Genomic DNA, 23,738 nt, shown 5'->3' on the forward strand with positions numbered 1-23,738 from the left:
GTCAAATTCCGTTCCGTTTTTTAAGGCAGTCTGTCGTAACGTTCTTAGCTTTCAATCAATATTGTGAGGTTTTGTATTAGTGTTTCTAAAAATAGATATACCGGCCCGCAGACACACTATCTAAATGTGGCCCTCCCGAGTAAAATAACTGCCCAGGCCTGTTTTAGATTGTCACTGAAGGCATCAAAACGACAAATTAACACATATTTATATTCTAGCTCTGATTACTGCTTTGCACACTCTTGGCATTCTTTTGATGAGCTTCAAGAGAAATGGTTTTCAACCTTGGTTGATAGGTGGAATTTCTTGCTGCATCAGTGGGGGCGGGACCATTGTGAATGAGAAGGCGTGGCCAAACTTTTGTCCTGTACTGTACATTTGCGTGGCAATGAAGGCACCTGTTCACCTGTGTGCGTCTACTTCAAAGACGAGACAAGTTGCATATATTATCACAGCAAGAAGAAGCAAACAGAGACAAATCACAGGGGCTGTGTCTGCTGATGTGTTTGCATAGGCTGCATGCTATGGCTGCGGGGTGGGGGTGGCTGTGCACGTACGCGGTGTGAGCGTGTGGGCCTATAGTGTGTGTGTGTGCACGAGTGTGTGTGGTGTCCCTTCAGTGACCCATGCCGCTACAAGACAGTAAAGTTGTGTTTGATATCACTCTCGTGTACGTCGCTCCCTCCACTCGTCTAGGCCCCTCCTCCAAATCCCTGCTTGCTTCCCATCCTTTTCCTCACCCCCCCCCCCCCGCCTGTGAAGTCCTATTTGTTAGAACAGACAGCAGGTTAGCATTAAATATACATGGGGATTGTCAGCCGGTGGCAAACACAAAGGCGGCTAGGCGAGCCCCAGTGGAATCTAAGCCAGGCCAAGGCAGCTTCGCTAGGGGAGCAGGGGGATGAGGGGGGGGTACTGTCACAACCCCCCGTGGACTGCCACCAACCCACAAACACACAGACACACACAGGTTAGAAACCACGAAGAGGTGAAAAAGACTAGTCCGCACACAGATGCTGGAGTATGCATCTCGCTCACCAACATCTGGCGTCCACTGAGGCACCAGGGTGGCGTACGAGCTCAACCCCCCTTGTGTGCCCTCTCCTCTCCCTCCTACCCACGTGCGGGGAGAAGAGTGAATGTGGTTCTATTACAGGCCCTCACGCACGCAAACATTTCATATCAGTTATTCATAAGAAAACTGCCATTTTGTCAGACGTTTAAAGTGGAAATCATTCAGCCATCATGGGCTTCAAGTACACTAAAATGGCCGCCTCCCGCTTGCAATGTTTTGTGCATTTTGGTCTCTTCACCAGTTTTTTTCTAGACAGGCTGTTATCATCAATTGCTAAATATTGGTGCCATACATGGTCAAGGCCTATACATACAGTGAAAGTATTCACAGTCCTTTAGTTTTACCACATTTTATGTTATAAAATAGATTACAAAGTACTTTATTGATCCCTGGGGGTAATTCAGCACCACAGTTTGCTCACAATAGACAATAATAATAATAAATAACATATATATATATATAATATATAAAATATAGTATATGAATAATATAAATATATTCTACATATTCTACATTTAAGTGCAGTCAAGAAGGAACATATGCATCATGCAGTCTCGATATACTTGATATATTGCGGGTTTGTCTCTGTGCGATATCGTAATATTTGAGTAAATGTTCTCACGCAGTTGCTTTTAGCTGCGGGCATTACACTGCAGGCTCTTCCCACTCTTTCTTGTCTCTCCTTCTCACAGAGACATAAAACAAGCACACCTTCTTACATACGTCACATACGTATACGCCCTCGCGGAGCAGAGTGGTAGCGCCATGTGTAATGTTAGCTGTGATGCGAGTGGTAATACGAGAGAAAGAAGGTGCGAATCTGGTAACAAATGAAGGAAGAATTAATTCCCAAGAAAAAAAGCAGGGGGTCTGGCGGTGGTTTGGCTTCAAGCGGGAATATGTCAAACAAACCACCGTAATTTGTCAAGTGTGGGGCAAAAGCGTTGCTACAAAAAGTTGCATTACTGCTAATATGTAGCATCATTTGAAAAGTTACCCGCAAGAGAATGAAGAGTGCTTGAAACTCTGCATGTCAACATCTCCGTTCAGTGCCACAACAACAAAATGCCGATGCAACCATTTCCACATCAACAATGTATGAAAAAAATAGTCAACAACAGAAGGAGATAACGTCCGCAGGAACCTACCACATAGCGAAGGATATACACTATTTGATTTCCTATTATATAGCTCATTTTTATTTGACAGTTATTGAAATATCTTGTGTGACATCATGCACAAAAGTGAACTTTGTTTTAAACTATTGTAGTGGCGTTCAAACTAAACTGTAGGAACAACTCAAGGATATCAATTGAAACAGGATGTACACGATCTCACTTTTGAGCTTCATGGCAAAGGCTGAGAATACTTTTGTACCGTATTTTCCAGACCATAGGGTGCACCAGATTATAAGGTTCACTGCCGATGAGCAGGTCTATTCAGGTCTTTTTTTATACAAAAAGCGAATTAAAGGAGTCATATTTTATTTTATTTTTCTAAATGTAAAAGACTTCCTTGTGGTTCTTTGGTCAAAATGTTGCATGGATGATGTTTTACAGATCATCTTCAAGCCGCTTTCTGACAGTCGCTTCAGGATACGCAGTTTTGTGGGCGGTCTTATTTACATGGCTCACCTTCGACAGCTATTTTCTCCCCGTCATCTTTGTTTTAGCGGTGTAGCGTGCAAGGACGGGAGTGGAAGAAGTGTCAAAAGATGGCGCTAACTGTTAATGACATTCAGACTTTACTTCAATCAATAACGGAGTAACATCTCCTGATCCAGGTTCACTACTGCAATAACTAAGTTGGAAATGTGTCCCATGAAAAAGCGTCCGACCGGAACTCTCTAATAACTAAAGTACCTTGGGTGAATAATGTAAACTCACTACACCGGTATGTTTTAGCGCTTTCATGGCGAGTTTACTGACAGATATAAGTAAAAATTTTACACTACTTTATATTAGAAATGGCAACAGTGGAGGCTGAATATCACATAAAAAGAAGATAGAGACAAAGAAGAAGCTTGTCGACTATGGTGTCGGTACAGACTACAAAGGCGGACGCGTGTAAATTTTCCGGACTTATGCAGATCCAAATACAGATCAGCAGGTACCAGAAGGTAAGAAAAGTTGCTTTGGCATAATATTGTTTAACAAAACGCCAGATAATATGTCTTACCTTAAACACACACCATAATAATACTGGTATGTTGAAGCACAGTACAATCCATCAAGCGGTGCAGCTTCTTAGCTTACCAAAGTCGTATTAAAACATTTTGATAGAATTTTGAGGATGTGTAATGTTCTCTATTTTCAATGGAACATATACAATGTTGGTGTTGTTTACTGGTGTCATACGGCAGTCTTCACGTATTTCTTATGTGTGACTGCCTTCTACTGGTTACACTTATTACATGTACCAAATAAAATTGATTCAAAGTCGGTAAGCACAACCAAAATTATTCTGTACATTAGGCGCACCGGGTTATCAGGCATACTGTCGATATTTGAGATAGTGAAAGGATTTTAAGAGCGCCTTATAGTCGGAAAATTACGGTACATGTGATTTCTTAATTTATTTTCAATGAATCATAATTAAATTATCCCCTCAACTCTTCCCAAAATGGATTAACTCGCTGGAATAAAAAAAGACAATATAACATACATCCATAAACATGGGCGTATGTGAAAAAGCGCAATATATTTATCTGTACAGTAATGTATTTATTTATTTATTTTGTATATTATTTATATATATTTTTATTTAAATATATATGCACCTTATTGCTTTTTTTTATTCTGCACTACCATGAGCTTATGTAACGAAATTTTGTTCTTATCTGTGCTGTAAAGTTCAAATTTGAATGACAATAAAAAGGAAGTCTACGTCTCTAAGTCTAAGTCATAAACTAGCAAAAATCCCTAAAAAATAAATAAAAATTCACATTGTCATTATGGGGTATTGCGTGTAGAATTCTGGGGACCAAAAATGATGCATTACATTTTAGTATAAGGCTGTTACATAACAAATCTTGGGAAGAGTGAAGCGCTGTGAATACTTTCCGGATGCACTGCAGATACTTCTTACCCAATCCAGTATATTTAGCCCTTACTCAACTCTGCTGTGTTGCTTCTTTATAGATGGAATGTGCTAGGAACCATCATTTGTCATTTCTGGTCTATTAGTTTGTTTGGTACACTTCCCACCCGTCCAACCATTATATCCCATACACACATTTACATTTTCAAACCACTGACCTTTCTTTACACTCCGCGTTAGTCCCAACATAGTCATCATCTTTGACTGAACAACTGGGAACCCGCCTTACCCGTGGTGATGCAGTAGTACGTCTCGTGCGGCGAGACATGGTGGATGCGGTGGTGTTTCCGCGGCAACACCACATGCCAATCCTGCAGCAGCGTGACCCAGCGCGGGAGCCCGAAGTACGAGTGGCTCCACTTGTGAATCTGGTTGGTCCACGTGACGAACAGCGCCAGGGCGAGGACGTAGCAGTCCCAGAGGTAGGACGCCGCCAAGGCCTCTGGAAGGGGAGAGCGAGCAGGTTAATACGAGACCACCGCTTTAAAGGCCTACCACGCAGTCTGATAGTTTATATATCAATGATGAAATATTAACATTGCAACACATGCCAATACGGCCTTTTTAGTTTACTAAATTGTAATTTTAAATTTCCCGCTAGAGATGCGCGGATAGGCAATTATATCATCCACAACCGCATCACCAAAGTCGTCATCCACCCGCCGTCCACCCGAACCAACATTTTATCAGAATCGCAACCGCCCGCTGAAATACATCAGAGGTTGGCCACCTTTACCACTCACAGAGCTATTTAAACCTGTGTCACAAAGCGAAGAAGACAATTGGAGCTGCTAACGTTCTCGCGAATTTCCAATTGGCGTTCATCCTGATGACAAGAATATGGGCATGCTATGAAGCCATTGCCTTTGACACCTTCAACAACATGTGCAAACCGATTGTTAGTCCGGCAACATGTTGTGGCATCCGACTTTGAGGTATGTCTTTACAATGTCACGAAAACACTATTCAAACAATAAGCAGATAAGGAATCTTCCAGAATTATCCTAGTAAATGTGTCTAAATACATCTGAAACGCTCACACTGCCGCCGCCCGGAGCAGTCGCTTTTTATTTATTTTTTTTCTATTCCTTCACTATCAATATCCTCATCCACAAATCTTTCATCCTCGCTCAAATAACGGGGAAATTGGCATTTCTCAGTCCGAATCGCTCTCGCTGATGGTGGCCATGATTGTAAACAATGTTCAGAGGTGAGGCGCTCCACAACCCGTGACGTCACGCGCACATCGTCTGCTACTTCCGGTACAGGCAAGGCTTTTTTATTAGCGACCAAAAGTTGCAAACTTTATCGTGGATGTTCTCTACTAAATCCTTTTAGCAAAAATATGGCAATATGGCGAAATGATCAAGTATGACACATAGAATGGACCTGCTATCCCCGTTTAAATAGGAACATCTCATTTCAGTAGGCCTTCGAGTGGAGTGACGAAGGGCCCACACGGAGGCTTAGCGCTCCCACAGCGAGGGTGCTGGCGGGAGCCTCGGCGAGATGAAGGGACCGTGGACGCGAGACGACAGAGGGGGATTGCTAAGAGTGACAGCAGGAGAGGACAGGTCGGAACCACATTACGTTTGTACTGAATACAACAACAACCATTTTGTCAGGACAATTGCATCTCAGTTATCACAAAACTGTGTTGCCATGAGTTCCCGGCGAGAAGACAAAAGCTGTCTTTTATCCTACCAAGAATAGGCCTTGTAAAACTCCACTGTGTAGGATGGGAAGCAACATGTAGGTGTTCTGTTTCTCTGATGTATTGTAATTAACAGAAAAATATTGTCTAGACCAGAAAACTACAAAGCAGAGAGGAAGCAGGACCACACTCCACTCCGGGTGACCTCTTCTTTGAACTGTTTTGTAATCAAAGGCGATGGCTGTTTACGACCCCCCTCCCTTACAAACAGCTGTTGCCATGTAATCAGGGAAAGTCAAATAAAAGACGAGGCGAACAATCTTTCGTCAGAGCGTGATGGAGACTATTCAAGAGTACAGCCCAGACGTTTCTCCTCAATTGAGCCAAATTTAATTCCATCTTTGTTTATTCCTGCTTTTTGTCTTGTGTAATATATGTCATCAGTGTTTAAACCTGATATCTAGCAAGGAGTGGCCAAATTTGTTAAGGTAAATGGGTTACACTTGTATAGTGCTTTTCTACCTTCAAGGTACTCAAAGCGCTTTGACACTATTTCCACATTTACCCATTCACACACTGATGGGGGGAGCTGCCATGCAAGGCCCTAATCATGACCCATCAAGAGCAAGGGTGAAGTGTCCTGCTCAAGGACACAACGGACGGGACAATGTTGGTAGATGGCGGGGATTGAACCAAGAACCCTCAGGTTGCTGGCACGGCCGCTCTCTCAACTGCGCCAAGCAATTAGAAAATGTTGCCACATGCAACACACATTGTCATTTTCCATCAATCAATCAAAGTTGACTTATATAGCCCTAAATCTCGAGTGTCTCAAAGGGCTGCACAAGCCACAACGAAATCCTCAGCTCAGATCCCACTTCAGGGCAAGGAAAAACTCAACCCAATGGGATAACAATGAGAAACCTTGGAGGGGACTACAGATGTGGGGACCCCACCCCCTGTTCCTTTAAATTTGGTCGCACTTTTTTTGTTTTGTTTTACAATAATGTTGTATTTTTATTATTTCTACGTTGAAAAACAACAGCAAAAATAGCAGGTACATCTACTGTAAACTTCATCTGAAGAGATGTTAGGTTGCACTTTATTTTTGATTTAATTGAATTATTTTATGTTGAAAAACAAAAGCTAAAGTCACAGGCTCTTGAATACTGTAATGAAAAGGTTTCCTCATGTTTATTTAACTTCAAGTGTTGCATTGTATTCAATTAAATATATGAATGAATTATTGTTTTTCACTTGCTTGTTTGTGTCCATAATCCATGTTTATCTATTTTCTTACAAGAAATACCAGGAATATTGGACACTTCACCTGCAGTGTCCAATATCGAGTATTTACTTCACACTGCTTGCTTTGTTTTTGCTAAAAAGTTACTGAATCAATTTCCATTCACTGTACAAACATACATACATACTGTGCATATACAAGTACATATACACTCATGCATATAATCACGTTTCATCAAACATATATTAACATTGTTTCCCTAGGGGAAACTGGTTAAAACATGGCACACTGACAAAGCTTAACCCATTATAACTATAACAATCTACAAGGTTAATACAATTCACTTCTCTTTCTTCCCCTCCATTTAGCTGCTTTATTTTGTATTTCAAGTCATAATTGCCAGCCCTCCCGATTGTCCCGGGAGACTCCCGAATTTCAGTGCCCCTCCCGAAAATCTCCTAGAGCAACTATTCTCCCGATTTCCACCCTGACAACAATATTGGGGGCGTGCCTTAAAAGCACTGCCTTTGCGTGCTGACCCAATCACATAACACCTACATCTTTTCACGCACACAAGTGAATGGAAGGCATACTTGGTCAACAGCCATATAGGTCGCAATGCGGGTGGCCGTATAAATAACTTTAACACTGTTACAAATATGCGCCACACTGTGAACCCACACCAAACAAGAATGACAAACACATTTCGGGAGAATATCCGCAGCGTAACACAACATAAACACAACAGAACAAATACCCAGAGGCCCTTGCAGCACTAACTCTTTCAGGATGCTACAATATACACCCCTGCTACCACCACTTCCCCCATCTCCCGAATTCGGATGTCTCAAAGTTTGCAAGTATGTTTCAAGTTATCATCACATATATGTATTGTTTCATTTGAAACCATTGTATTGTTGTAAATATAGGTATATTATTATTTATTATCAATAGTACTATTTCTATTGGTATTTGTCCATTTGAGGTGTAATAATGTTCATTGTCATTTCTGTGTTATTAATATTTATTTCACTAACTGCTTCTTTGCTATCACTTTTACGATCATATTTGTACAGTATTTTTCGGACTATAAGTCACAGTTTTTTTCAGCCGGGGTTCCGACTTATACTCAGAAATGACTTATGTGTGAAATTATTAACACTTTACTGTAAAATATCAAATAATATTATTTAGCTCATTCACGTAAGAGACTAGACGTATAAGATTTCATGGGATTTATGGATTAGGAGTGACAGATTGTTAGGTAAAGGTATAGCATGTTCTATATGTTATAGTTATTTGAATGACTCTTAATGTTAGGTTAACATAGCAGTTGGTTATTTATGCCTCATATAATGTACACTTATTCAACCTGCTGTTCACTATTATTTATTTATTTTAAATTGCCTTTCAAATGTCTATTCTTGGTGTTTATCAAATACATTTCCCCAAAAATGCAACTTATACTCCAGTACGACTTAGATATGTTTTTTTCCTTCTTTATTATGCATTTTCGGCAGGTGCGACTTATACTCCGAAAAATACGGTACATATCCTATTTGCTGATGTTGTTCTATTGTTGTTATTGTTATTTCTTTGTTTTATTGTCTTTTTGTCCCCGCAATTTCCTTCTCCGTCTTCCTTTCTTCCCCTTGTCTATCCCCTACTACTAATACAAACCCCGTTTCCATATGAGTTGGGAAATTGTGTTAGATGTAAATATAAACGGAATACAATGATTTGCAAATCTTTTTCAACCCATATTCAGTTGAATATGCTACAAAGACAACATATTTGATGTTCAAACTTATAAATAATCATTAACTTTAGAATTTGATGCCAGCAACACGTGACAAAGAAGTTGGGAAAGGTGGCAATAAATACTGATAAAGTTGAAGAATGCTCATCAAACGCTTATTTGGAACATCCCACAGGTGTGCAGGCTAATTGGGAACAGGTGGGTGCCATGATTGGCTATAAAAACAGCTTGTCAAAAAATGCTCAGTCTTTCACAAGAAAAGATGGGGCGAGGTACACCCCTTAGTCCACAACTGCGTGAGCAGATAGTCAAACAGTTTAAGAACAACCTTTCTCAAAGTGCAATTGCAAGAAATGTAGGGATTTCAACATCTACGCTGCATAATATCATCAAAAGGTTCAGAGTATCTGGAGAAATCACTCCACGTAAGCGGCATGGCCAGAAACCAACATTGAATGACCGTGACCTTCAATCCCTCAGACGGCACTGTATCACAAACCGACATCAATCTCTAAAGGATATCACCACATGGGCTCAGGAACACTTCATAAAACCATTGTCACTAAATACAGTTCGTTGCTACATCTGTAAGTGCAAGTTAAAGCTCTACTATGCAAAGCAAAAGCCATTTATCAACAAAATCCAGAAACGTCGCCGGCTTCTCTGGGCCTGAGATCATCTAAGATGGAATGATGCAAAGTGGAAAAGTGTTCTGTGGTCTGACGAGTCCACATTTCAAATTGTTTTTGGAAATATTCGACATAGTGTCATCCGGACCAAAAGGGAAGCGAACAATCTAGACTGTTATCGACGCAAAGTTGAAAAGCCAGCATCTGTGATGGTATGGGGGTGCATTAGTGCCCAAAGCATGGGTAACTTACACATCTGTGAAGGGATCATTAATGCTGAAAGGTACATACAGGTTTTGGAACAACATACGCTGCCATCTAAGCACCATCTTTTTCATGGACGCCCCTGCTTATTTCAGCAAGACAATGCCAAGCCGCATTCAGCACGTGTTACAACAGTGTGGCTTCGTTAAAAAAAGAGTGCGGGTACTTTCCTGGCCCGCCTGCAGTCCAGACCTGTCTCCGTTCGTAAAATGTGTGCCGCATTATGAAGCATAAAATACGACAGCGGAGACCCCGGACTGTTGAACGACTGAAGCTCTACATAAAACAAGAATGGGAAAGAATTCCACTTTCAAAGCTTCAACAATTAGTTTCCTCAGTTCCCAAACGTTTATTGAGTGTTGTTGAAAGAAAAGGTGATGTAACACAGTGGTGAACATGCCCTTTCCCAATTACTTTGGCACGTGTTGCAGCCATGTTAATTATTATTTGCAAAAAAAAAAAAAAGTTTGAGTTTGAACATCAAATATGTTGTCTTTGTAGAATATTCAACTGAATATGGGTTGAAAAGGATTTGCAAATCATTGTATTCTGTTTATATTTACATCTAACACAATTTCCCAACTCGTATGGAAACGGGGTTTGTAATATAAATCCTTTTAATGAAGTCAGATAAAAATAAGCCAACAAGAGAAGTATCCTACACTTCTCTTTTGTAAAGTAAATCTGAGCAGCCGACATGTGTATCTACATGTGTATCTACATCAACTATGTGATTTGCCTGAATAGCTGGACAGGACAAAAAAAAAAAAAAGTCCATCCACTGAATCGTTTGGGATTGTATCCATCCATCCATCCATCCATCCATTTTCTACCGCTTATTCCCTATCGGGGTCGCGGGGGGCGCTGGCGCCTATCTCAGCTACAATCGGGCGGAAGGCGGGGTACATCCTGGACAAGTCGCCACCTCATCGCAGGGCCAACACAGATAGACAACATTCACACTCACATTCACACACTAGGGCCAAGTTAGTGTTGCCAATCAACCTATCCCCAGGTGCATGTCTTTGGAGGTGGGAAGAAGCCGGAGTACCCGGAGGGAACCCACGCATTCACGGGGAGAACATGCAAACTCCACACAGAAAGATCCCGAGCCTGGATTTGAACCCAGGACTGCAGAACCTTCGTATTGTGAGGCAGACGCACTAACCCTTCTGCCACCGTGAAGCCCTATTGGGATTGTATCATTAAAAAAAATTAAATTGTCTCTGAATTGTAATGGCAACCAGACGTATCAAAACGGATCGTAACACCCCTCATAATTTGTCATATCCCCAGTATTTCAAGCCGCCAACATCACACGCTTCACTCAGCCAAGTCATGACCAAGTGCGACCTTGTTCCCACCTTGGCTACACACCATCTCTGTGTGGCCTTCAACTTCCTTTTTTGGTTGAAACAGCGACCTCTTGCCCCCCAGCTAAGGTGCAGACATGAGAGCTGGGGGGGGTCACCTCACGCCTTTCACCTCAGGTCCTCGTCTTTGTCTGGTGACCGCTTGTCACTGTCAGATGCTTGACATGACACGCTAAGTGTCGCCACGCCCTACTTTCTTCTCCTTTATGTCCCCCCTTAACTGTGACCCCTTCAGGTACAGACATGACAGGTGATGTCAATGTACGGTGCAGGTCACATGACTCATAAAGTACAATTCAGACCGGATCAAGGCAAATTAATCAGTCAATAAAAACAACAATTCTACAAGCTGGAATCACAGCTTAGTTGAAATCAAATCAATTAAAGGCCTACTGAAAGCCATTACTAGCGACCACGCAGTCTGATAGTTTATATATCAATGATGAAATATTAACATTGCAACACATGCCAATACGGCCTTTTCAGTTAACTAAATTGCAATTTTAAATTTCGCGCTGAAGTATCATGCTGAAACGTCTCGGTATGATGACGAGTGTGCGTGACGTCACGCATTGTAGAGGACATTTTGTTCCAGCATAGTTCCCAGCTATTAAATCGACTGTTTTCATCGCAAAATTCCACAGTATTTTGGACATCGGTGTTGCTGAATCTTTTGCAATTTGTTCAATGAATATTGGAGACGTCAAAGAAGAAAGCTGTAGTTGGGAAGCGGTGTATTGCTGCCGGCTTTAGCGACCCAAAAACAGCCGGTGTTTCCTTGTTTACATTCCCGAAAGATGACAGTCAAGCTTTACTATGGAACAGAGCGGTCAAGCGAACACGGTTGGATTGGACCACACACACAAAGTACAGTGTATTATGCAGCGATTATTTCAAAAGATCGTGTTTTGAAGAGGGTCCCTTGTGAAGGGCAGAGATGAGCATCGCCACCATCCGTCGACTGGTGCTGAAGAAAGGTGCGGGGCCGACCTTCAGGTTGTACAGGTACGAAAATATAATCTCACTAAAACAGTAGTAACACAATAAGCAGATAAGGGATTTTCCAGAATTATCCTAGTAAATTTGTCTAAAAACATCAGAATCGCTCTCACTGTATAGCCTTTTTTTTCCTAGTACTTCACTCTCACTTTCCTCATCCACAAATCTTTCATCCTCGCTCAAATTAATGGCTAAATTGTCACTTTCACGGTCTGAATGGCTCTCGCTGCTGGTGGCCATGATTGTAAACAATGTTCAGATGTGAGGAGCTCCACAACCCGTGACGTCACGCGCACATCGTCTGCTACTTCCGGTACAGGCAAGGCTTTTTTATTAGCGACCAAAAGTTGCGAACTTTATCGTGGATGTTCTCTACTAAATCCTTTCAGCAAAAACATGGCAACATGGCGAAATGATCAAGTATGACACATAGAATGGACCTGCTATCAGCGTTTAAATAATAACATCTCATTTCAGTAGGCCTTTAAACGTCAGCTCATTTCAGCCCAACATGTCGGCTGAAGAAGTCACCTGTTCAACAACATGTGGACGCTCCTTCCACGGGTCATCTTCCTCCTCCGGTGCCGCCCTGCCTCCATGAGGTCAGTGAACACCATTACCAGTGCATCTCCCACATGCCTCCCTGCCTCCAACAAGCTGCGCCAAGCAACATGCTCAAAGTCACTGCCAGTGAACCTGAAAATGCAACTTTCCAAAAGTTGTTACACTCCTTGTGACGTTGGATATTCCACTCTACAGCAGGGGAGGACACACTCTTTCTGCAAGATACTTTTCAACTGACCAAGTGGAGGGGATCTACCTCATTCATACATATCATTTATATTTATTTACTGTATTTCCTTGAATTGGCGCCGGGTATATAGTATGCACCTGCCTAGAATTACTGCCGGGTCAAACTCGTTTCGCAAAATATTATTTTTATTAGCGCATGTCTAGAATTTCCCCCGGGTCAAACTCGTCACGTCACAAGTGACACTTCACCTGTCATCATTTTCAAAATGGAGGAGGCCGATTTCAATCATTTGAAATCGCATAAAGGGAAGAAGATTAAGAGCTATTCAGTAGGATTTAAGGTCCAAGCTATTGAATATGCTAAAAAGAACAGTAAGCAGCTATGTTTTATTAATATACCGTAGCTGCGTGTGTCAAATATGAGTCATTAAATGACTCCCGCCTCCTGGTGGTAGAGGGCGCTAGTGATCTTTCTTGCGACTACTCGGCTGCAGAAGAAGTGACAACAAGCAGCAAGAGTGAGTAGCGATCGTTTATTTTTTGCTCTCGCTTGCACTTTTAACATGAAGGATTACATATCTAAAATAAAACAGTTTTCTAAACTGGACGTTCAATGGAAGCAGGACGTAATAAAGGAAGATCTCCATTGAGACAGAAGGACTTTTAAAACTGAAGAAAGATAAGGAAGACTGTTATAAACAAGTTATCGATGTTTTTGACCAGAAGGAGCTGCGCATGGACTTCATTTATAAGTAAAGGTAAGACCATAATGTTTTTTTTATTAAATGTGCTTTTCATGATGGTATCCTTACATCACACTCAAATTTAGAAGCACACGCCTAAATTTACCGCATGCCTTTGGTAAGCGCCGGCGTGAGAAGAGGTTTTAAATTAATTAGCGCCCCGGCGGCAATTCAAGGAAATACGGTATTTATGAAATACGTTTCTGTTAAAAGGTTAAAGGTGTTTAATGATAATACAAGCATGTTTTTAACACCTGTAGATTCCTTTCTTTCATGAAGACAAGAATATTAGTTGGTGTATTACCTGATATTGATTATTGGAATCAGACAGTGGTGATGATAACGTCCACATTTTCTAATGGAGGAGAAAAAAAAAAGTCCTCCTTTCTGTCCAACACCACATGAAAGTTGTTGCTTTTTGCCATCTTACAAACCCCGTTTCCATATGAGTTGGGAAATTGTGTTAGATGTAAATATAAACGGAATACAATGATTTGCAAATCCTTTTCAACCCATATTCAGTTGAATATGCTACAAAGACAACATATTTGATGTTCAAACTCCTAAACTTTTTTTTTTTGCAAATAATCATTAACTTTAGAATTTGATGCCAGCAACATGTGACAAAGACGTTGGGAAAGGTGGCAATAAATACTGATAAAGTTGAGAAATGCTCATGAAACACTTATATGGAACATCCCACAGGTGTGCAGGCTAATTGGGAACAGGTGGGTGCCATGATTGGGTATAAAAACAGCTTCCATGAAATGCTAAGTAATTCACAAACAAGGATGGGGTGAGGGTCACCACTTTGAAAGCAAATTGTCGAACAGTTTTAGAACAACATTTCTCAACGAGCTATTGCAAGGAATTTAGGGATTTTACCATCTACAGTCCGTAAAATCATCAAAAAGTTCAGAGAATCCAGAGAAATCACTGCAGGTAAGCGATGATATCACAAACTTTTGATCCCTCAGGCGGTACTGCATCAAAAACCGACATCAGTGTGTGAAGGATATCACCACATGGGCTCGGGAAAACTTCATAAAACCACTGTCAGTAACTATAGTTGTTTGCTACATCTGTAACTGCAAGTTAAAACTCTACTATGCAAAGCGAAAGCCATTTATCAACAACACCCAGGAACGCCGCCGGCTTTGCTGGGCCCGAGCTCATCTAAGATGGACTAATGCAAAGTGGAAAGGTGTTCTTTGGTCTGTTGAGTCCAGATTTCAAATTATATTTGGAAACTGTGGACGTGCTGTCCTCCACAACGAAGAGGAAAATAACCATCCGCAAGACAAAGCCACATGTAACAACAGCGTGGCTTCGTAAAAAAAGAGTGCGGGTACTTTCCTGGCCCGCCTGTAGTCCAGAACTGTCTCCCTTCGAAAATGTGTGGCGCATTATGAAGCGTAAAATACGACAGCAGAGACTGTTGAACGACTGAAGCTCTACATAAAACAAGAATAGGAAAGAATTCCACTTTCAAAGCTTCAACAATTAGTTTCCTCAGTTCCCAAACGTTTATTGAGTGTTGTTAAAAGAAAAGGTGATGTAACACAGTGGTGAACATGCCCTTTCCCAACTACTTTGGCACGTGTTGCAGCCATGAAATTCTAAGTTAATTATTTGCAAAAAAAAATTAAGTTTATGAGTTTGAACATCAAATAGGTTGACTTTGTAGCATATTCAACTGAATATAGGTTGAAAAGGATTTGCAAATCATTGTATTCTGTTTGTATTTATATTTTAACACAATTTTCCAACTCATATGAAAACGGGGTTTGTATTTGTCCAGCTTTCATTCTCCTTTTTATACATCCATTTTCTACCTGCCCCCGGGATGGTATTTTGACTCATGTTCCACTCAGGAATGAATACAAAGTCTCCCAACTAACCCACCAGTGCCTCCATGGAAATGCCCCCCTCTACTTTAAAGAACTCAAAGAACTACTCACCCCCAAATCCTCCACACGACACCTCCGCTCCAAACAGGCTAACCTCCTCCAACTTGGAACGCTCTCCCTGACCACCTGACCATGTCACGCGCACATCGTCTGCTACTTCCGGTACAGGCAAGGCTTTTTTATTAGCGACCAAAAGTTGACAACTTTATCGTCGATGTTCTCTACTAAATCCTTTCAGCAAAAGTATGGCAATATCGCGAAATGATCAAGTGTGACACGTAGAATGGACCTGCTATCCCCGTTTAAATAAGAACATCTCATTTCAGTAGGCCTTTCAGTACACTCTTATAGTGGGCATTTATCCTATCAGTGTGTGTGTGTGTGTGTGTGTGTGTGTGTGTGTGTCACCTGATGTGTAAGTGAGGAACTTGTAAGCCATATGTGCCAGTGGCAAAATGGGGATCATACAGTTGTCGCCATTGGTTTCAACAAAGTCGTGGCGGGTGATGGCAGTTGGGTCAATGTGATGCTCCCTGAATGGACGAATAAACGCCTGCAGATAAACAGAAAAAACTCAACATTTCAAAAACATTTTCAACATATTGGGGGTTAGAGCAATACTCATTGTTCATGTAGAACTGGTTTTCATTGAGGGCCACATGGCGGTTATGGTTGCCCTCAGAGGGCCACTTTTAACAGTGAATAATATGCAGTATGAATATAAATATGTATATATAAAATGTGTGTATTTGTCTGTATTTTTTATGTACACTGTACAAAAACAAATCTTTAGATTGTACTGTATAAAACTGGCAGCTGAGGCGCCACAATTTAACCATAATATTTGCATTGTTTTCTTTTTTTTTACAGCATATAAAATAAGAAAATACATGGCAATAAAAGAAATGGAATGGGGAAAACAGTACCACCATTTCGCTAATGTAGCATCATTTGAAAATTCACCCGCTAGAGAATGAAGAGTGCTTGAAACTCCGCATGTCAACATCTCCGGCCGGTGCCACACCAACAAAATGCCCAAGCAACTATTTCCACATCAACACCGTATGAAAAAAATAGTCAACAACATAAGGAGATAATGTCCGCAGGAACCTACCACATATCAATCAATCAATCAATGTTTACTTATATAGCACTAAATCACTAGTGTCTCAAAGGGCTGCACAAACCACTACGACATCCTCGGTAGGCCCACATAAGGGCAAGGAAAACTCACACCCAGTGGGACATCGGTGACAATAATAACCCAGTGGGACGTCGGTGACAATGATGACTATGAGAACCTTGGAGAGGTGGAAAGCAATGGATGTTGAGCGGGTCTAACATGATACTGTGAAAGTTCAATCCATAATGGATCCAACACAGTCGCGAGAGTCCAGTCCAAAGCGGATCCAACACAGCAGCGAGAGTCCCGTTCACAGCGGAGCCAGCAGGAAACCATCCCAAGCGGAGGCGGATCAGCAGCGCAGAGATGTCCCCAGCCGATACACAGGCGAGCAGTACATGGCCACCGGATCGGACCGGACTCCCTCCACAAAGGAGAGTGGGACATAGAAGAAAAAGAAAAGAAACGGCAGATCAACTGGTCTAAAAAGGGAGTCTATTTAAAGGCTAGAGTATACAAATGAGTTTTAAGGTGAGACTTAAATGCTTCTACTGAGGTGGCATCTCGAACTGTTACCGGGAGGGCATTCCAGAGTACTGGAGCCCGAAATGAAAAAGCTCTACAGCCCGCAGACTTTTTTTGGGCTTTGGGAATCACTAATAAGCCGGAGTCCTTTGAACGCAGATTTCTTGCCGGGACATATGGTACAATACAATCGGCAAGATAGGATGGAGCTAGACCGTGTAGTATTTTATACGTAAGTAGTAAAACCTTAAAGTCACATCTTAAGTGCACAGGAAGCCAGTGCAGGTGAGCCAGTACAGGCGTTATGTGATCAAACTTTCTTGTTCTTGTCAAAAGTCTAGCAGCCGCATTTTGTACCAACTGTAATCTTTTAATGCTAGACATGGGGAGACCCGAAAATAATACGTTACAGTAGTCGAGGCGAGACGTAACAAACGCATGGATAATGATCTCAGCGTCTTTAGTGGACAGAATGGAGCGAATTTTAGCGATATTGCGGAGATGAAAGAAGGCCGTTTTAGTAACGCTTTTAATGTGTGCCTCAAAGGAGAGAGTTGGGTCGAAGATAATACCCAGATTCTTTACCGTGTCGCCTTGTTTAATTGTTTGGTTGTCAAATGTTAGAGTTGTATTATTAAATAGAGTTCGGTGTCTAGCAGGACCAATAATCAGCATTTCCGTTTTTTTGGCGTTGAGTTGCAAAAAGTTAGCGGACATCCATTGTTTAATTTCTTTAAGACACGCCTCCAGCTGACTACAATCCGGCATGTTGGTCAGCTTTAGGGGCATGTAGAGTTGGGTGTCATCAGCATAACAGTGAAAGCTAACACCGTATTTGCGTATGATGTCACCTAGCGGCAGCATGTAGATGCTGAAGAGTGCAGGGCCAAGGACCGAACCCTGGGGAACTCCACACGTTACCTTAACGTAGTCCGAGGTCACATTGTTATGGGAGACACACTGCATCCTATCAGTAAGATAAGAGTTAAACCAAGACAGGGCTAAGTCTGACATACCAATTCGTGTTTTGATACGTTCTAATAAAATATTATGATCGACAGTATCGAAAGCAGCGCTAAGATCGAGGAGCAGCAACATAGATGACGCATCAGAATCCATCGTTAGCAATAGATCATTAGTCATTTTTGCGAGGGCTTTCTCCGTGGAGTGATTTGCCCTGAAACCGGATTGAAAGGTTTCACATAGATTGTTAGACGCTAAGTGTTCATTTAACTGCTCCGCAACAATTTTTTCGAGGATTTTTGAAATAAAGGGAAGGTGAGACACCGGACGGTAGTTTACCATGAGGTCAGGATCGAGGTTAGGTCTTTTAAGAAGAGGATGAATAACCGCTTTTTTGAATGCTAGGGGAACAGTGCCCGAGGAAAGTGATAAGTTTATAATATTTTGCACTGATGGACCTAATAATACAAAGAGCTCCTTGATCAGTTTCCCAGGAAGAGGGTCAAGTAAACATGTTGTTTGTTTTATTCCATTTACACGTTGTAACAATTCCTCTAATGTTATTTCCTCAAAACGAGAGAAAGTATTTTGGAGGGCAGTATCCGCCGTATATACAATCGTGTCAGTGTTAATAGAACCCCGTTGTAGCTGGGACGCATTGTCTTTAATCTCCTTTCTAATGACTTCAATTTTCTTACTAAAGAATTGCATAAAGTCATCAGCTGAGTGGGTGGAGCTACTGGAAGGAGTCCCTTGTTGGGTTAGCGATGCTACCGTACTAAACAAAAATTTAGGATCGTTTTTATTACGGTGGATGAGATTTGAGTAATATTTAGCTTTAGCTAAGGTAAGCATGCGTTTATAAGTTATTAAACCATCACTCCATGCTTGATGGTGCACCTCAAGTTTAGTCGTGCGCCATTTGCGTTCCAGCTTTCTGCATAATAATTTCTGAGCTCTAGTTTCTTCTGTAAACCACGGGGTGCGCTTTTTTGGAGCCTTTTTTAACTTTAGCGGTGCTATGTTATCAATGGTTTCGCGCAGGGCGTCGTTAAAGTTGTTAGTGAGGTTATCAATAGAGCCCACATACTTTGGGAATGGTGCCATTACCGAGGGCAGTAGGTCAGCAAGAGTTGTCGTTGTGGCCGTATTAATGTTGCGGCTGCTATAGTAGTTATTATTATTATTAGTTTGACGAACATGCGTCTGAACCTCGAATTTTATAAGGTAATGATCGGACAATACTTTAGTATACGGGAGTATCGTAACTTTGGAAACGCTGATACCCCTGACAAGCACTAGGTCTATCGTATTACCGTTGCGATGCGTGGGTTCATTTATTATTTGTGTGAGACCACAGCTATCAATTATAGTCTGGAGCGCTACGCACGGTGGGTCCGATGGGGTATTCATATGGATATTAAAGTCCCCCATTATGATTATATTATCGGCGTGTGTCACTAGATCAGCAACGAACTCTGAGAATTCATTGATAAAGTCCGAATAGGGCCCTGGGGGGCGGTAGATAACAGCCAGGTGTAGAGGGAGCGGTGTGACAGACTTCATAGTAAGCACCTCAAACGATTTATATTTATTATTTATGTTAGGACTAAGGTTAAAGTTTTCGTTGTATATTAGTGCGACCCCCCCACCCCTTTTAAGCGGACGGGCAATATGCGCATGTGTAAAGTTAGGAGGACATGCCTCATTTAGCGCAAAAAAGTCGTTTGGTTTAAGCCAGGTTTCGCTGAGACCGATGACGTTAAGATTGTTGTCTCTGATAATATCATTAACTAACAACGTTTTGGGAGACAATGATCTTATGTTTAAAAAACCTATATTATAGGTAGTCGGCTGTTTTAGGGAATTTTTGATCAAATTATCCGTAGTAGCAATATTAATAATGTTGTGTTTATTATGCCCAGTGCATTCAGTATAATTACGACCATATCTAGGAATTGATACGACGGGAATGTTCCGATTGTTTGATTGTTGCTTTGATAAACTGCACGCATCATGGTTAGCCACCTCAGTAACGGGGATTTTCCGATTGTTTGTTTGTTGCTTTGATAAACTGCACGCATCATAGTTAGCCACCTCGGTAAAACACATGTCCAACTCTGAAACACTCAAAGCAGAAAAAACTTATTCTAATTTAACTGACTCCTTACCCAGACCAGCAGTCTCGCATCCTTTATTTAAATCCGGCTGCAGGATGGAGGGAAGTGGTGTTCTGTGGGGATTAGCCTTCTGCGTTGTTTTTAGCCCCGCTCGGCATCCGCGTTTCCGATCACACAGCTGGCGTCTGCTCCGTAGACATCCCCCGCAGCTACTATACTCCCCTGCTTCACAGGCCGCTGGATGTAGCCGCCGAAGTATTCCCATGCTAGTTAGCACGTTGAACAAGCACGCGTCTATCAGTCCAAAACGGCCCGATATGTCCATATCCAGAAGTGTCTGGCGGTCGTACGTGATCACTCCGTGATCACGATGCGAGCCAGCCATGAAGTCTGCAGAACTGTCCGGCATTTCCGCCAAATGTTCCATCTTTAGCAAGAGCTCCGCAGTGTCGCAGCCCGTCCGGGCGCCGCCATCTTATATATATCATAGCGAAGGAGATACACTGTTTGATTTCCTATTAAGCAGCTAATTTTTATTTGACACTCATTGAAATATCTTGTGTGACATCATGCACAAAAGTGCACTTTATTTGTTTTAAACTATTGTAGAGGCGTTCGGAACAAAAAGTGCACTTTAATTTAGTGTTGTTTTGATATGTCATCTTAGTGACATCATGCACAAAAGTGCACTCATAGCTTGTTTCAAAATGTCTCTGACAATCTTGCACTTTCTGTTTTGGAAATGACATGAATGTTTGTGCCACTGTTTAATAACTGTTTAATAAATACACTTTTATTTATGATTTCCCTCTCTGCATGAAAGTAGCATAAATTAATGCAGTATGAAGAAGAATGTTTGAATGTAGACACATAGAATCATCATACTGCTGTGATTATATGCATCAAGTGTTCATTCAAGGCTAATGCAAAATATGGAGATGTATATTGTGTATCGTGATATGGCCTAAAAATATCGAGATATTAATAAAAAAAAAAGGTCATATCGCCCAGCCCTACGCTGCCGGTATTTTGTTTTTCTATATTTTCAGAATGTATTTTAATCCAAAGTAAGACAAAGAAAATAATCTGAAGTTGTCTTTATTTACTTTTAATGCCATGATTTTAATAGGCCCGCGTGTGCACACATTTCCCTCCATGTGGCCCCTGAGTTAAATGACTTTGACACCCCTGCTGTAGTGCAGTGGTTCTCAAATGGGGGTACGTGTACCCCTGGGGGTACTTGAAGGTATGCCAAGGGGTACGGGATTTTTTTTTTTTATTATTCTAAAAATAGCAACAATTCAAAAATCCTTTCTAAATATATTTATTGAAAAATACTTCAACAAAATATGAATGTAAGTTCATAAACTGTGAAAAGAAATGCAACAATGCAATATTCAGTGTTGACAGCTAGATTTTTTGTGGACATGTTCCATAAATATTGATGTTAAAGATTTCTTTTTTTGTGAAGAAATGTTAAGAATGAAGTTGATGAATCCAAATGGATCTCTTTTACAATCCCCAAAGAGGGCACTTTAAGTTGATGATTACTTCTATGTGTAGAAATATGCATTTATAATTGAATCACTTGTTTATTTCTCAACAAGTTTTTAGTTTAATTTTATATATTTTTTCCAAATAGTTCAAGAAAGACCACTACAAACGAGCAATATTTTGCACTGTAATACAAATTAATAAATCAGAATCTGATGACATAGTGCTGTATTTTACTTTGTTATCTCTTTTTTTTCAACCAAAAATGCTTTGCTCTGATTAGGGGGTACTTGAATTAAAAACATGTTCACAGGGGGTACATCACTGAAAAAAGGTTGAGAACCATTGCTATAGATCAACCTTTTAAAAATAACTAAACTCAACCTTTTAAAAATAACTAAACACTTGTTGAAAAATAAACAAGTTATTCAATTAAAAATAAAGATTTCTACACAATGAAGTAATCATCAACTTAAGTGCCCTCTTTGGGGGTTGTAATAGAGATCCATCTGGATTCATCAACTTCATTCTAAACATTTCTTCACAAAGAAATATATTTTTAACATTAATATTTATGGAACATGTCCAATATATTTATTAAGAATTTTTGAATTGTTGCTATTTTTAGAATATTTAAAAAAAATCTCAAGTACTCCTTGGCATACCTTCAAGTACCCCCAGGGGTACGCGTACCCCCATTTGAGAACCACTGTTATGGATAATAGAAAATAAAATCTGATAAATCTATGGGTAAAAATCAGAGCCTGGCGACGCATGCGCGTTTATTAAAACTCTCTCGCTCTCTCTGGCTCTGCCCCTCCCTCACCAATGCTGCTGCGTGCACAATTTGTTTTGTTTTTAACCCCTTCTTAACCCTGAACGTACATTGAAAATACACGCAACCCTAACTTAAAATGACATTTGAGGCATTTAAGAAACTCCACCCGGACAGCCCCGCAAAAGAGGACATACCCGGTGAAAAGAGAAGGTATGGTCAGTCTATTGTAGCCCGGTTGCTGCTAGCATGCTGTGTGTTATGCCTCGGTGTGCATTGTTTACACAACGTGCGGTACGCTACTTAATATGTCCGTGTGGAAACACCTTCGGTACACCTCCGAACTGAACCGAAACCCCCGTACCTAAACTGTTCAATACAAATACACGTACCGTTACACCCCTAGTGCCACACCAACAAAATGCTCAAGCAACTATTTTCAGATCAACACCGTATGAAGAAAATAGTGTATTGATTGATTGAGTGATATTTTTATTTGTAAATTGCACAGTTCAGTACATATTCTGTACAATTGACCACTAAATGGTAACACCCGAATAGGTTTTTCAATTTGTTTAAGTCGGGGTCCACGTTAATCAATTCATGGTAACAACAGAACAACAACAGAAGGAGATAACTTCTGCAGGAACCTACCACATAGCGAAGGACATATACTATTTGATTTCCTATTATGCAGCTCATTTTTATTTGACAATTATTGAAATATCTTGCATGATGTTCAGCATTTATTTCTCTAAATTAGAGGACAAATGAAAGAAAAGTAAAGTAAGTAGTAGACACAGAAGCACACAACAGCTCAGTGGTGCTCAGCAGCCGGTGCAACCCCCGAGCTCACATCCAGCATCTTAATAAACCACAGAACAGCAGTCAACTTGCACAAATGCACTCACACACACAAATGACCCAACAGACACACACACACACTTCTCTGTGAGTGCATGGGGCCGGCAAATAAAAAGAATCTGCATGTCAGATGCACAGAGGGGCCAAAAAAGCAGCTCCCACGGAGCATAAAAGGTAGTTGATTTCCACGTGTGGAAAAGCCAAAAAAGGAAGGTTTGCATCTTTAAGGTACGCACGGCCACGGAGGCATCAGCGGGAAAACTCATTATTGTCACACGCTTCACACAATGGCGCTCGTCTATTTGCCAACTTTCTTGTGAGTCACCACTGGCATCTTCACAATTAGGAGCTCTCTCCTCTCGCCGCCATC

At 41.1% G+C, this 23,738-nt stretch overlaps 1 protein-coding gene across 8 annotated transcripts in view; it reads right to left on the reverse strand.

Annotated features, from left to right (window-relative positions):
- si:ch211-212o1.2 (uncharacterized protein LOC492735 homolog) overlaps positions 1-23,738 on the reverse strand; it is an 84,458-nt gene that overhangs the window by 12,006 nt on the left and 48,714 nt on the right. For 6 of the 8 annotated variants that reach the window (XM_061917081.1, XM_061917082.1, XM_061917083.1 and 3 more), the window contains 2 exons: positions 15,913-16,057; positions 4,404-4,616 (listed from right to left, as the gene is read on the reverse strand). In XM_061917081.1, coding sequence (XP_061773065.1) covers positions 4,404-4,616; positions 15,913-16,057 — 358 coding nt within the window. The remainder of the gene's footprint in view (positions 1-4,403; positions 4,617-15,912; positions 16,058-23,738) is intronic. The other 2 variants (XM_061917085.1, XM_061917087.1) reach the window with 1 other exon arrangement.

The sequence above is a fragment of the Nerophis ophidion genome, linkage group LG12 (genome assembly GCF_033978795.1).
Source record: "Nerophis ophidion isolate RoL-2023_Sa linkage group LG12, RoL_Noph_v1.0, whole genome shotgun sequence".
NCBI lineage: Eukaryota > Metazoa > Chordata > Actinopteri > Syngnathiformes > Syngnathidae > Nerophis > Nerophis ophidion.